This window comes from Oryctolagus cuniculus, chromosome X (genome assembly GCF_964237555.1).
Source record: "Oryctolagus cuniculus chromosome X, mOryCun1.1, whole genome shotgun sequence".
Taxonomy (NCBI): Eukaryota; Metazoa; Chordata; class Mammalia; order Lagomorpha; family Leporidae; genus Oryctolagus; species Oryctolagus cuniculus.
The window spans coordinates 131,885,647-131,900,120 of record NC_091453.1 but is presented as its reverse complement, the minus strand read 5'-3'; the positions used below and the strand labels follow the sequence as shown (position 1 = coordinate 131,900,120).

Genomic DNA, 14,474 nt, shown 5'->3' with positions numbered 1-14,474 from the left:
CTGAGGACATAATCACACAGCATCTCTCCCCTCTGGGCCACCAGGGCTGTAATTTCAGGGCCCGTGGGGGGCTACGCAGAGGTCCAGCCTGTATCTAGCTATCTTTAGCAAGGCGTGGTCTGGGGCGTGGCCAGAGCAGGGTGAGTGGACAGGGGCTGTGTCATGGGGAGGCCTCCGTGGCCAGCCTTCAAAGCCAAGGAGACGGATGCAGGCCATGATGTCCCCAAGGATCCTGAGCCTCAACTCTGGCCCTCAGCGGTGATCCGATCAGATCCCTGGCAGAGGCCAGCACCTAGCCCGAGGGCCGGATAGTCTAGCTAGTGTGTCTGGGGTTGTCCCTTTGTGGCCACCACGGAGGAAGGAGCTTGAGTGAAGCTTGCCTGCCGTATAAGGCAGGGGAGAAGACTCGGAACAGGAGGCAGGGAGGCCAGAGACAAACAGATGGATTGGAGAATTTGCAGACCAGTGGGACTCACTGTGGGACGGGGGTCAGGCGAAGGGGAGCAGAGGAACAAAGTCATACTGTGGTCCCCAACAGGGGACACAGGCCCAACCCCAAGGGGCACTTGGCTCCCCGGCCCTTCTCCACCCCTTGAACTGTTGCTGGTCTTGTGAGTCACTCGTGCAGCGACCCTAGGAGAGCTCATTGGAGAAGCTGACGGCGGGAGCATGGGCACAGGGTGTCAGGGGAAATACCTGGGGATGTCCCTTGTGGTGCGGGCCCCTCCTCATCCCCGTGGGCCTGCCAGTGCTGGGACCACTGAGGAGCCCCAAGCCTCCAGCCCTCTGGGGGACCTACCTGTGCTGAAAAGCATGCTCTTGACCGAGCCATGCCTTCGGCCCTGGGCAGCCCCAGCTCACAATGGCACGGTGATGCGAAGCCCGCTCACCCCCTTTGCCCAGCTCCTGAGTGCCTGTGAGGTTACCTGACGCCTGGCTACACCTGCTTTATGGGTCGCAGCCCAGGTGGTGACCCCAAAAGCCCCTGAGGAAAAATGCCCTGATTCTACCCCCTCTGCCAAGCTGTTTCTTGTCTAAGAAGAGAAATGAACCTGGGGAATCCCCTGTGGGCTGCCTGGCCTCTGCCTGCCCCCACCCTGTGGGAGCCCCCCTCGCCCTTCTCCCTGCCATGTGGCCAGGGGAGGGCCTGGGGCCAGGCTGCTTGACAAGCAGTAGCCTCCTTAGCTCCTTCACTCAGTGGATGTGAGATGGGGAGGGGATGGGGGGAGATCTTGCAGCCTGCCCTTCCCATACTGCCCGGAGCCCAGCCTAAGGGACCGTGAGGAGGGTGGGGGCTGGAGGGTGCCTGCAGCACGAGGGGCGAGGGGCGGGGGCTGGGCCCCTGAGGAGGGGTCGTGAGATCTGGGAAAGCTAGTGCGGGGCTGTTGACCTCTGACCCAGCCCAAACAGGAAGTGCCCTATCTGGTGGCCCGGGCCTGGGAGGAGAAGGAATGCAGGGACGAGTCCAAAGCAAACACTCCACCAGCTTCCCAGGCCTCTCCCCACCCCCTGCCACAGTCTGGTCCTGTCTCCACGGAGAACATGGGGGCGGAGGTAGGGGGATGGGGGAATCGGCTCGGGCTAGCAGCAAGCAAGGCCGTTCTCAGGCCCGGATCCTGGCCGGAGCTGGTGGCGGGGCAAGGTCTCTGTGATGGGCATTTGGCTCTTCCTCCTTCACTCCAGCCGCCTCCAGCAGGCCTCAGAACAGGGTCTGCTCCCTTCCTCCTGCCACGTCCTGCCTGCCTGTCATCCGGCTGTGTCCCTGCCCCCAGACCACCATGAGCCCCCACTCCCCCAGGGCTCAGGGCTGGGCCCATCTTGCTCCTGCCCTGCTCCTCTAGGGCACAGGGCATGATGGCCCCCTCACAACCGCCCAGTGGCTTCAGGGGGCTACACAGACCCTGAGTCCCCGCCCAGCACGGCCGGCCAGTCCTGGCTTCTGGGCCCGACAGGGCTGAACCGTCACATGGCGGGGCTCTTGGCACATGATGCGGTCAGCAACTCCAGCCAGGGGCTGCTCGCTGCCGAGTCCCCAGGGCTGGGCCTGCCTCGCACAGACCAAGTGCTGCTTCTCTAGGAATTGTTAAGTGGCTGCTAATCCTTTGCCTCCTCTGGCATCAGGCCATGGGGTGGGGGTGGGGTGTGGATGTGCATGGGGAGGGGGCCAGGGTGAGGATTCTGGAACCTGGAATGGAGGGAGGAGAGGCAAAGTGCTCTCACGGTGGTGCCACCGTGTCACCAGCCCCTGGCTTCACTGCAGCTGTGGGTGGCTTTGGGACAAAGAGGGGAGTGGGGGAGGCTCTCAGAGAAGCTGTGGGGAGCAGGCCTGTGAAGCCCCTGCTGACGAGGCAAAGTCTCGGGTGTGGCCCAGGAAGTTCATGGGCAATGGAGACCTTGGCTTAAACAAGATGCGTTTATTACGTTCAAGTTCAAACCAGCATCGCCCCCTCACTCCCTGCTGGGCCGTTTGCTAAGCCAAGGGGCCTCATGAGCGCAACAGGGAAGTGGGTGCTTCTCACACAGCAGGGCTTCTGGATCTTTCTCCCAGCTCGGGTCTGGGCCGTTGCCCCAGTGAGCGCTGTGTGTGTCCAAGGCCGGCAGGCAGGGCGGGGCTAGGAGGGCTCCCTCCGCTGGGGCTGGAGGACAACGCTGTGGTAGGCCCGGATGCAGGAGAAGGCAGTGGGCGGGATGCGGCGCGTGTCAATGAGGTTGTTCTCCAGGTGCGTGGAGATGAGGTTGGAGTCTTGGGCCACGCGTGTGTCACAGATGGAATTGAGGGGCACGTGTCTGTGGAGTGGTGGCGAGAAGACCCGGGAAGGATGGCAGGCGTCACGCAGGAAGGGAGGAAGAGAGAGCCCCACAGTCAGAGGAGTGGGCTCCTGACACCGGGTCCCCGCTGCCCCTGGCGTCCTCTGAGATCTGCCCGAGCCCAGCAGGAAGGGCGCGTCTTCCTCCCCTGACTGCTGGTGGGCCATGGGGGCACAGCGGATGGCACGGGCAGGGCAGGGCTCCTACCTGATGTTGTTGTGGCTCAGGTGCAGCACCTGCAGCCCCCTGAGACCCAGGAGGCCTCGGGGGACGGCCTCCAGCTGGTTATGATCCAACAGCAGCTCAGCCAGGGAGCCACGCAGGCCCCAGAAGGACACGGCGTGCACGCCGTCGGCACGTAGCCTGTTGTGAGACAGGTGCAGGAACTCCAGGCCGGGCTTCATGTGCGCGAACACGTAGCCGGGGATGCGCTCAATGAGGTTGTGGTGCAGCAGCAGACGCCTCAGGCCCCGAGGCAGGAAGGAGGGCACGTGCACCAGCCAGTTGTGGGAGAGGTCGAGGGTCTCCAGCTTCCTGCGGTGCGAGGCACACGGGAGCGGGACGAGCTGCTGGCGCCACACGTGGGGTGACCACGCCCAGCAGGAGAGTGCTCACTGATCCCCAGGAACCAGCCACAGCCTGGAACTCTCCACAGCTCGGGCCCAAGGAGAGGGGATGTGGGTGGGTGGGGCTCTCAGCAAGTGTGGAGGGTGCCTGGTGTCTGGGCTCAGAGCAGGGCGTGGAGCTGTCCAGCCCTCTCCTCGTGTCTCACACTCCTCTTGGCCTCTGCCACCTCACCTGTCTTATCACCAGCTGTGCAGAAAGCGGTGGGGGTGGGGCGCGGGGGTGGGGAGGAGCCACAAACCAGGCTCTCAGAGAGAGACTGCATCAGGGCAGCCATGATTGATCATGTGGGCCTTAGTACGCCCAATCCCTGAGGCCTGCACTTCTGCAGCAGGAGCAGAGAGTGGGGATGCTTCGTGGCCACGCGACCAGCAAAAGTGGCCTTGCTCAGTGACGTTCCGCCTGTCCTGTGGGTGCGGTCAACCCTTTGCCTCGTTCCTCCATGGAGCTAGCAGCACTCTCCCCTTCCACCAGCAGAGGAAAAAATAGAGAGAGAGAGAGAGAGAGAGAGAGAGAAGCAGGCCAGCCCCACCCGCTAGCCCGCCCGCCCTGGCTTGACTGGCCGCCAGCCCCCTGCCCAGGCCCCGCGGCGGCGGGAGTGGAGCGCGGCTGGGCGGTCCCTCCCAGGCTGCCGTCTGCTTTCCTTTGCCCCCTTGGCAAGAGGGGGAGAGGAAAAAGGAATAATTAAACCCAAACGTCCTGGTAACTTTTTCCTGGAACGCGAGGATGCAGGGCGGGAGGCGCTGGAATGGCTGGCGGACTGTCTGCGGACCCCTGTCTCTCCAGCCCCCCGCCCCCCGGCCTTGGTGGCCACCAGACCCTCCTCAGCCTCCTGCCTGGCCCTCCCCAGCCTTCCCCGGCCCTCCTGTTGTTCCCACGCCGTGTCCTGGCTCCTCAGCTCCGTAGCCTCTGGTTGCTGTGAGAGGCCAGGAAGCGCCAGCGCCCCGCCCCAGCTGTCCAAACCAGATCTGGGAGCTAGTGGAGGCCCTTCTGGTGGTGAGGGGAATGGTGATTCCACCCCCCTCCAGTCCCTCACTGGTCAGAACTCAGCCTTAAAAGAGGCAGAAACGAAGAGGGAGACTCACCACCAGCCAAGGGACAAATGGGGCCCCCGGAAAGCTGCCGAGGCAAAGGAGGATCCTTTCCCTGAGAGTTCTGAGGGCATCTGCCCCCCGCATGCCTAGATGTCAGATTTCTGGACTGCAGAACTCAGGGAGAAGCCACCTGCTGCCAGCAGCTGCCTGGTTAGTGATGGCAGCCCCAGGACACTTGCACGTCTGTCTTTCCTGTGCGCCTCCATGCCACACCTCTCCTGTCCTGGTTGCCTTCCAGTGAAAGCCAGCCCTGGGCCACCTTTCCCCTCCACCAGCACCCCTGCACCCAGGCCCGCAGCATCTCCCAGACACCCTCTCTGGGTGCCAGCAGGGCAGGCCTGGGCATGGGTGGGCGAGGGGTGTTCTGGGCGGGAGGGAGAGGAAGGGCCTCAGAAGCTGGCAAAGCCTTGAGAGCAGGTGAGTGGTGGGCAGGGACAGAAGACACCCAAGTGGCGCACGTGAGACCAGGTCCGAGCAACAGACCCTCCCCCTGGAGCCCTTGGTCCGCCTGGCCCTCTCTGGGGCTTCTTGGCTCAACACTACTCTCGTTGCCCACCCTGCCTGCCTCCCTGGCCTCTGTGTGCCCAGCAGGGTGGAGCCCACTGAGGCAGAGCACTCACGGGAGGTCGATCCAAGCCCGGGGCGCCAGCCGGTCCTCCTGGAGCCGGTTGTTGCTAAGCACCAGCACGCCGAGGCTGTGGCTGTGCCTCAGCACACCCTCTGTCACCTCCTCGATGAGGTTGGTGCCCAGATGCAGCTCCTAGGGCCAGGGGTCACCATGAGGGACCCCTGCCCCTCGCTGGTGCCCTGCTCAGAGTGTCCCCGTGCCCTGCCTGCACTGCCCCCTTTCCCCAAGCACCACTGTGTCTGCAAGTGGGGAGCACGGCCATCTGTGCAAAGGATCTTGGGGCCACCTGCCAGCTACGTGGGTAGGTCCTGAGACCCCCCAAAACACAGCCCCCAAGAGCATTGTCAAGGGAGTTGATGTTGTGGTGTAACCAGTTAATCCACCACTTGCAGTGCTGGCATCCCGTATGGGAGCGGCAGGTTGAGTCCACTCTGCTTACTTGCGATCCAGCGCCCTGCTAAGGGGTCTGGGCAGTGGAAGTGGGCCAAGTGCTTGGGCCTCTGCACCCACATGGGAGACTCAGGGTGGAGCTCCAGGCTCCTGGCTTCCACCTGGGCCAGCCCTGGCTGTTGTGACTATTTGGGGAGTGAACCAGTAGATGGAAGATTGTAAAAAGGAGCCCCACTGCCAAGCACTGATGCACTCTTCAGGGTACTATGTGGCCCAGACAGGTGTGGAGGAGGTCCAAGTCCAAGGCTGTGGCAGCTTAGAGGACAGGCTGAGACCTCCTGGCTCAGAGCTGGTGTTGAGTTGTGTTGTGAACCTTCCCTCTACGCCCTCAGCCAGAGCTCAGGTCGCTTGTGGCAATATCGCCCGCCCCCTCCTGGGGGCTCTCAGCTCACCTGCAGGGAAGCCGGCAGGCCTGGTGGGATGGTCCGCAGCTGGTTCCGGTCCAGCCTCAGGTAAAGCAGGCTGCGGAGAGGCCGGAAGGCCAAAGGGGAGATGTCCCCATCCCGCAGCTCATTGCCTTCTACCTCCAGCGTCAGCAGGTGGCTGAGCCCTGCGGGGTGAGTAGAGGGACACCTGGGCAGGCTGTGGAGCCCCTGGGCATAGCTACAGAACCCCACCTGCCGCTAGGGGCCGGGCCACCTTCCCTGGCTGGCGGCCCTCCTCCCAGTCTGCCCCAGCACCCAGTGGGTAGGCCCTCCCCGCGCCTGCACCTTTCCCCAGCCTCCCCCCTGCCCAGACGCGGCCCCTGGGCCTTGCCGCACCCTGGAAGCTGCCCTTCTGCAGACCCTCCAGCAGGTTGTCATTGAGCTTGAGCTCCAGCAGGGAGGCGGGCAGGGCGGGCACTGTGGACAGCAAGTTCCCATCAAGGTTCAACCGCTTCAGCCGTGTCAGGTTCTGGAGGGCAGGGAGAAGAGCCAGGCTGGGGTCTGGGGCGCCACCCGTGGCTGTCACTCAGGGCAGACCTTCCTAGGCATGACTGGGGCCTGCCCTGGCTAACAGGCACTCTGCTTGGTGGCATGGGGGACTCCCAGTTCTCATGGCAAATGGGCCTGTCTGTGGTCGCCGCTGGCTGCCACGTGGCTTGCAGCTGAGATCATGGGGAGCACTGCGCACCCTTGGGCCCCTCCCTGCTAGGTGCCCAGGCACACCTTGAAGGCATGGGGGTGCAGGCCGTGGCCATCCAGTTTGTTCTTGCTCAGGTCCAACCACTCCAGGTTCGGCAGCCCCCGGAACGCGTGGGCCGGGATCTTGGCAATTTCGTTCTCTGTACACACAGGCAGCAGCCACATTCATGCACCCGTTTCCCTTGCCCTCTGCCTCTCTGTACTCTCGCACACTCCTGGCTTTGGGGATAGCAGTGACACAGTCCTTGAAAGAGACAGCTCTTCTGACTGTCCCAGGTTGGGGCATCTCCTCCCTGCCACCCAGGACCTCTCAGAAGGTGGGCCGGCCTCAGTGCACGGTGATAGGAACTTCTAGAGGGTGACCAGGGCAGGGACTCAGGCACAGAGCCTCTTGCTTCTGTCACAGGGGAGAGGGGCCATTCACCTGCCAGGTAGAGTGTGGTCAGGCCCGGGTCGGTCAGGGCTGGCACGTGCTTCATCTTGACGTTGCGGCAGGCAATGGCCGCCTGGGCCAGGACGCATGAGGCTGGCAGGGAGGGCATGGTGTGCTCTGGGGTGCCTGGCTCTGCAGCGCCAGGCCCGTGTCCTCGCCTGCTTCCTGGCCTGCCCTGCCCACCGCCAGTGGCCTCTGTGGGGCTGCTGCTGCTGACCCAGCCTCTGCGGTGCTTCTTCTGGCGCTGCCAAGTCCCCAGCCCAGATTGGCGGGGAGCCCCTGGGGAAACAGATGCACAGACTGGCCTGGTCACGAGCAAAGAGTCAGGGGCATCCTGGAGAGGCCAGCCTGGGCTGGAACAGCAGCCCCTTCCCTTGGCACCGAGGGCCCAGGCCCACAGGGGGGCTCTGAGGCTGGGAACCAAGGCTTTGGAAGGTTCTCCTGCCCTGGACGTGAGCGCACGCAACTTGGGCTCCTGGAGACCTGGGCAAGGGCTGAGCAGCTAGTGTCACCGGTGCGATTGGTGGCCTCGGGCCACTTTGCACACTCATGTGTGCCCCTCCAGCCCCCAGCAGCCCTCCTGTGAGCTGGCCCAGCCAGTCCTCACCTTTCGGGGGCCTCCTGGCCTTCAGGCCTCTTCGCCTGGCTTCCTGGCCCCCTGCCTTCCTGCTCTGGCCCTCCTCAGGAGCCACCACCCCCTCTTCCGCTCGAAGGCCCCTGCTGGCTGGCAAGGACACAAGCTTCTCAGTGCGAGGCTTCTCTGTCCCGGTCCCCAAGGTAGCCGTGGCCTGGGGCGAAGCTCGCTTGGGGCCCAGCCCCTTGTTCTGAAGCTGCTTCCGCTCCAGGGATGCTGGGGGCCGCTCTTTCCTTAAAGCTGGCCTGGTAGGCGCCTTCTGGTGGGGCTCAGGGGACTCCGTGTGGGCTCCATGGGCTCCCTCCTCAGCAATGGGTGGATTCTGGCCGCTGTTCCCAGCGATGGGTTTCATGCGACCTGTAGAAGGAGCCAACAAGAGCAGGGGTGGCTGGGACCCCTACGTGACAAAGAGGCCTGACCCTTCCCCCGCAGTGGGGCATCCACGGAGGGCCAGCTCCCCCACCTCCCTCTTCATCCAGGCCTCCCTCTATTTGTCTCTCCCCTCCAGAGGGTGGGAGTTGAGAGGGGACAGATAGGCCTGGGGTGGAGCCACCAAACAGTGCCAACCGCTGGCCTATCAAGACCAAGGCCACATTTGTAGCTCGAGCCCTAGGGCTGTGAACCCTGCCCTGCTGACCACCCTCCCCCACTGCCTCATCGTGAGATTGTCCTTGACCCATCGTGAGCCCGTCTCTTTCCTTACCCCATTCCAGGGCCTGGGCACGAGGCTGCTCAGAGCGTGCACCCCAAGTGAGCAGCAGGTGGGCACCCTGGGGTCACTGACTTTCTCTCCCTGTGCCCCAGCCTGGGGGTGTTCTGGCAGCGGACAAGGCGCCCTCCTTCCTGTGGGGGGCCAGCTACTCACCGTCGGGGCACCCAGGCAGGCTGGGCAGCGGCTGCAGGGTGGGCAAGCCTGTGCATGTCGGTGGGGCTGCGGGCTCTCGGAGGCTCTGCCCTGGCTTGGCCAGCGCCCCTCCAGAGCAGCACCCCACCCAAAGGGCCAAGATGAGGACAAGCACTGTCCTCATGACCCCGGAGGGCAGGCCCCGCAGCCGGCAGAGGGCAGGGAGAGCTGGGAGAGGCGAAGCACTGGCCGCGGCAGGCGGGACGCACACTCCCAGAGCGACAGTGCTGTTGCCTGTGCTCGTGGGCCTGGCCCTGGTGCCGGGAGTCTCCCTGGACCCTCTCCTGGCGGGGGGGGGGGGGTCCCCGGCCTGCCAAGCAAGCGCCTCCCCAGGCCTTTCTTTGGCTTCCCGCAGCGTGCCCTGCTCCCACCCGAGCAGAGAAGTGCCGAGTTCCTTTCCTGGCCCTGAGTGCTCTTGCTCTTTCCTGTAAAGCCCGCATTGATTCGCCACTGGCCAGCGCCCAGTGGCCCCCGTGAATGGCCATCTGTCTCCACACACAGTGGGCCTGTGGGCCACCACGGAGCAGGCGCTCACCACAGGCTGCCAGCTCCTACCTCCAAGGCCGTGAAAGGAGAGGGGCGGGGGCCTCCTGGGGGTCCAGGACAGGGGGCAGGTGCCAGAGCCAATGGGCAATGGTGGGGCCGGCCCCAGTGGAACCTGCCAAGCCTGGGAACCAGTGCCGAGGCCTTTCCATTCCAGAGGAAATGGGGCACACGGCAGAGCAGGGGCAGGGAGCACAACCCCTCGACCCTTCCACCCCTACAAGCTGGGCGGGGGCCTGCCTCGGGCTGGGGCTGGCTCTTGCTTCTTCTACCGGCTCTCTGCCTGCCTCTGCGGGCCTCCATGTTCTGCTCCTGTGTGTGTCTGGTGGTGGTGGCGTTGGGGGGGGGGGGGAGGCAGCTTGGATGTCCTGTGGCTGTCCCCACCACATTGGCACGCTGGCCATCTCAGAGGTCTCCCCAGACTTCTTGGCTAAGAGTCCAAGCACCACTGTGGTCAGGCCATCCCCAGATGCCCCTGGGCCTCCCACACGCACACCTTCTGGGACCCCTGTGTGTCAGCATAGCCTGAGGCTGAGCTCCAAAGAAGAGGCTGCCCTGGGGGGGGGGGGGGCAGAGAACCAGGGCAGAGCAAGTGGTAAAAAAAACACATTGGGATATCCAGACACAGGTCACCGAGTCCATCGCAGAGGGTTGCTGGCAGCCCCTGCCCCAGCGACTGGGCCCCTGCACCAACCAGGCTGCCCCTGCAGCCTTGGCCCCCAAACCTGGCTGAGGGCAGGCAGAAGGGGGCGGGGGGCTGGCAGGGAGGACTGAGCTCACCGCAGGGCTTGGTTCCTGGGGCCAGCATTGAGGAAGGTTTTCCTACAGCTCTGTCCAGCGTTGACTTATGTTTGGAAGCAGTCTGAGAAAATGAGTTAACTGTGGGCAAGACTTAAGGGGGGGGCGGTGTGGTGGTGTTGGTGGTGGTGGTGAGGGGATGTGGCAGGGGAGGGGCCATGGCCTGGAAGGGCCAGCAGCAAGGACGAAGCAGCCTGGCCATGGCCACGGGGCGTGGGGGCGGGTTCCGATGGGAGGCGACAGGTCTGCGTGCCGGGTGTGATGAATGGACACAGAGGTCACTGTCCTCAGAAGCCAGTGTGGGACCCCCATCACCCCTCTGCCCACCCCGCCTGGCAAGGTTCTGGCTTATGGCCTGAATTTGGGAGCATGCCACACCCCCCCCCCCAACACACACCACAGACAGGGACAGGACAGAGACAGGGACTGTCTGGGGAGCGAGCAAACGCCTTGGGAGCCAGTGATCAGGCCACTGTCTGCCTATGCACCCTGTGGGTGACGCAGGATGGCCTGAGCCCAGCATTCTGCCCTGGGTGGGGGGCACTGCTGGAGCTGGGGGCGGGGCATGTAGACACGGCGATGCAGAGGCTCGGTGTGTTGGCCCGGGGTCCTGGCCATTTTACAGAGAAAGAACAAGTCACCAGGCAGAGGCCAGGCTTCCTGCATCGGAGTGGGCCTGGCCCCTGGAGGCAGACTGCATGTGAGCCCTGGTTCTGCCCCTCCCCCTGTGTGGGGATGGATTCTGGAATCCTGGCCCCCTACCCATTTCCCCTGTTCGTGCGGCGCTCCCCAGGCGCTGACTAAACATCCTGCCATCTGGTTCCTATTAGCTGGCTGGGGGTGGGGGAGCATGCTCCCAGGTTTCTCTGGCACAACCAGCCTGGAGGGGGGAGGCACCCACTCCTACCCACCTAGGCAGGAAGGGGCGAGGCCTCGGCGCTCTCGCTTCCCCAGCTCCCTCGCAGTCCTGACCTCTCTTCCCTTCCCTGGGTGGGCCTCTGGGGAGTGGCACTCTTGCCACCTATTCTGTCCAGTCTCAGGGCACTCAGCTACCATGGGGACCTTAAAGAAACCCCAGAGAGCAGAGCCAGCCTGTGTGTGCGTGTCGGGGGGGGGGGTCTCAGCAGAACCAGAGGTTCCCAGCAAGTTTCTGCCTCACCCCCTTCACCCCTCCCCCATTCCTGAGCTCACTGTGGACTTGAGTTGAGACAGGCGGGGCCTCAGGCCAACACTAATCCTGAGCCCGGTGTCTGGGATTTTCCAGGAACCAGGGATGTAGCCTGGGGGTTGCTGGAAAGAGCTTTGGGCTCCCAGCTGTGCTGTGGACTGACGACTGGACATGTGATCTGAGGAGCAAGCCTCCCTGCCCAGTGCCTTAGTCTCCCTATCTCAATATGGTGGTGGTCTCCTGAGAAAGTTCTAGAATCTGAGAGTTGGCAGGAACCATCAGAAGCTGCAGATGATCAAGGTCACTTCTAGCTGCCCATTGTCAAGATTCTTTTTTTTTCTTTAAAGATTTTATTTACTTATTGGGGAGTCATAGTTACAGATAGAGACATGGGGAGACAGAGAAGTCTTCCAACTGCTGGTTCACTCCCCAAATGCTTGCAACAGCTGGAGTTGGGCCAATACAAAGACAAGAGCCAGGAGCTTCTTCCAGGTCTCCCATGTGAGTGTGCAGGGGTCCAAGCACTTGGGCCATCCTCTACTGACTTCCCAGGCCATCAGCAGGGAGCTGGATCAGAAGTGGAGTAGCCAGGACTTGAACCAGGGCCCATATGGTATGCGGGTGCCGCAGGCGAACGAGTAACCTACAATGCTACAGTGCCGGCCCCCAGTGCCAAGATTCTAAGAGCAAGGAAGGGACTCCTGCTCCTTCTTCCCTCCCCTTTCCCTTCCACGTAGCGAACTCCCCACAGATGAGTTCACTCATATGTCCCTGAGTTGGAACTTCCACCAGCAGTGGCGAGGACGCCAACACGGCGCTCATTGTCCCTCAAGGCTCCTTAGATCTCCACAGCTGAGAGCTCGCCTCTCATTAGGGGAGGATCAGAAGACAGTCTTTGCTCAGTGAACAGCCCCAAGCCCCTGCTCGCAGGAGCACAGGCCCATGGGAAGAAAGGGGCTGGCCATGGTGACTGCAGGAAGGGGCACTTTGGACAGGCAAGGGCCAGGCGAAGGCGCGATTGAAAAGCCCAAGAAGGAGCCCCCCAAAAGGAAGCAGGCGGCCGGCTTGAGTGAGGGCACAGAAGGGCAGTGGGCTTTCTCTTTGCCCTTGAAGGGAAGAAGGGGCCACTGAGCACAAGGAGGGGCAGAATCACACGACCTGACTTACAAAAGGGTCCCCCAGGCTGCTGGGGGTGCAGTGACGTATTGAGTGCCTGAAGGAAGGTGGGAGGCAGCTGAATCCCCCCAGGGTAGAAGTGCTAGTGATTGGATTGGCCGAAGCTGCAGCTGTGGGAAGTGGGTGGAGTCAGGACCGTGTGGGCGGAGCCAGCCAACCTCACATCTGACAGCTAGGCAGCTAGACTGGGAGGTTGGTTCTTAAGATAGCCAAGCTGACGTCTAGCAGGCAGTTCCATGTATGTCCCTGGGGCTCGGGGCCAAGGGCTGTCATTTGCCAAGTGCATGGCGTGCCCACTGCATGCCAGCCCTCCTGCTAGGGGCCAGGGCACAGTAGTTGTTTGATAGCCAAAGACACACCCTTAGCGTGGGCCCTGGGGAAAGGGAATAGGCTCATTCTGGAGCGTTTCACATCTTGTCTGAGTGACATGGGCACCAGTGTGAGTGTGTGTGTGTGTGTGTGTGTGTGTGTTGGGCCTACTCACGTCTCCTTGGGCAAGAACCTCTGTCCATGCGGCTACCTTGGATGGCGTTAAAGGTACAAGGGCCTTTGCATCCTTGAAGCTGTGAGGAGGAACGGGCAGACTTTCCCTGCCCTCTTCCTGTTGCCAGCAGCCCTTCCCTAGAGGAAACTCATCATGTTTTAATGCCATCGAAACCTCAAAGGATCTGGTCCCAATTAAATGACTTTTCTTGCAGATGCTTTTGCGAGCACTAAAGACATGAGCCGATTCAGACTCATTCTTCCTGCTTCCTTGCCTCAGACCTGGAGAGAGAGAGAGAGAGAGAGAGAGAGAGAGAGACTGACTCCTAGCAGGATGGCGACGGCTGGGGATAAGGAGAGTGAGGAGCATTCATTTCCCAGTAGAGGATCCCCAGATCTCCAGCTGCTGGGCTCCCCCAGACTCTAAGTTGCTGGAGTGTTGGGCTGCCGGTGTCCCTAGGGAGGCCGCCAGAGGGAGGCTGACTGGAAAGGACCTTGGAGATTCCGAGTTGGCCCATGTGGCTGGGGAGAACTGAGACCACGGTTGGGATGGGGACTTGGGGAGGGGGACACTTTGCCATCTTCTTCCCACATCTGAAATCCGTCTCTTCCTGCCAATAACGTGGACCCCGTCTGCCGCCCTTGAAAGCTGTCCCTGTCCTGCCCCTTTAGCTGGACAGACGCTGGGGCTCAGGCTCCGCTCAGGCGAGAAGGCGAGGGTGAACGCCCCCTCCCCCGTCCGAGCGGGCACGTTCATGTTCCAGTCCTGGCGCCCGCGTCTCCAGCTCCAGACGCATGTGACTCAGCCCCGCCGGCCTTGCCAAGCCGTCTAGACCCGAGCGTCTCCCCGCGGAGGGGGCGATCCCGCCCGCCGTTTCCTCTGCTGCTGGCCACGCCGGCTGAGTCCCGCGCACGTGCAGGGGCGCGCGCACGCTCCCGCCACGCCTGCTCGGCGACCTGCGCATCCCCCTGGACCACGAGAACCAGCCCTGCGCAGGCATGGGAGCGTGAGCGAGGAACTAAGATGCCCGCCTATCCTCTCTATTTATGGGAGCTGAGGCAAGGAGACCAATGAAGACTGCAGCCAAGCTTCCTTGAGGTGCACTCTCCTGGGGACACCCCAGACACACAGCCAGGCTCTGGCCACTCCCGCTCCCCCACCCCCAACACAGGACACACACTGCAGACCCTTTTGAGCCCTAGGTGTGGGCTGGGATCCCAGGAGCTTGTGGCCCGAGAGGCAGGTGACAGCAGCATCCCCTGGGTTTTAAGGGCCTTTCAATGGCAGGAGGTGAGTGTAGGGCTCCCAGTGGGGAACAACCCCTGCTTTGCGTCACCATGGCCCTTGCCCCAGCATGGGAGTGACAGGAAGAGGCGATCAAAGTCCCCTGGCAGCCTCTCCATCCTCTTGTGCCAGTAGCTTCCCAAGGGGGACCCAGAGGTCCAGAATGAGAACATTCTGCAGTTGACAGTCTTCCCTCAATTCCTAGAATGACAGCGGTGGCCATGCAGAGCCAAGATCAGAGAGCCCTGGACTCCCCCAAGGCTGCAGACACAGCAGACCCCTGTCTGTAAGGCCCCTGACGGCGGCTCTCACGTCCTGTGGG

The 14,474-nt window shown here is 62.8% G+C and overlaps 1 protein-coding gene across 2 annotated transcripts; it reads right to left on the bottom strand.

Moving 5' to 3' along the window:
• Nucleotides 1-2,399: 2,399 nt before the first annotated feature.
• Nucleotides 2,400-10,323, bottom strand: LOC103345588 (extracellular matrix protein 2). Of its 2 annotated transcripts, none has more exons than XM_051837492.2 (9): nucleotides 10,023-10,323; nucleotides 7,769-8,152; nucleotides 7,153-7,440; nucleotides 6,753-6,868; nucleotides 6,366-6,498; nucleotides 5,997-6,154; nucleotides 5,147-5,286; nucleotides 3,016-3,342; nucleotides 2,400-2,787 (listed from the first exon to the last, which is right to left on the bottom strand). In XM_051837492.2, the coding sequence occupies exons 1-9, from the start codon at nucleotides 10,048-10,050 to the stop codon at nucleotides 2,613-2,615; spliced, it is 1,749 nt and encodes a 582-aa protein (XP_051693452.1). In that variant the 5' UTR covers nucleotides 10,051-10,323; the 3' UTR covers nucleotides 2,400-2,612. The 2 variants fall into 2 exon arrangements, with proteins under 2 accessions (XP_051693452.1, XP_051693451.1); XM_051837491.2 differs by lacking the exon at nucleotides 10,023-10,323 and adding an exon at nucleotides 8,661-9,418.
• Between the last annotated feature and the right edge of the window lie 4,151 nt (nucleotides 10,324-14,474).

What these genes read in the sequence shown, in the direction of transcription:
- LOC103345588 (XM_051837491.2), bottom strand. Translation starts at nt 8,823, where the DNA reads ATGAGGACAGTGCTTGTCCTCATCTTGGCCCTTTGGGTGGGGTGCTGC. An exon ending in GACCACACTCTACCTGGCAG is followed by an intron (nt 6,869 to 7,152) that starts GTGAATGGCCCC and finishes CTGTGTGTACAG; the next exon opens with AGAACGAAATTGCCAAGATC. An exon ending in GCAGAAGGGCAGCTTCCAGG is followed by an intron (nt 6,155 to 6,365) that starts GTGCGGCAAGGC and finishes CTCACCCCGCAG; the next exon opens with GGCTCAGCCACCTGCTGACG.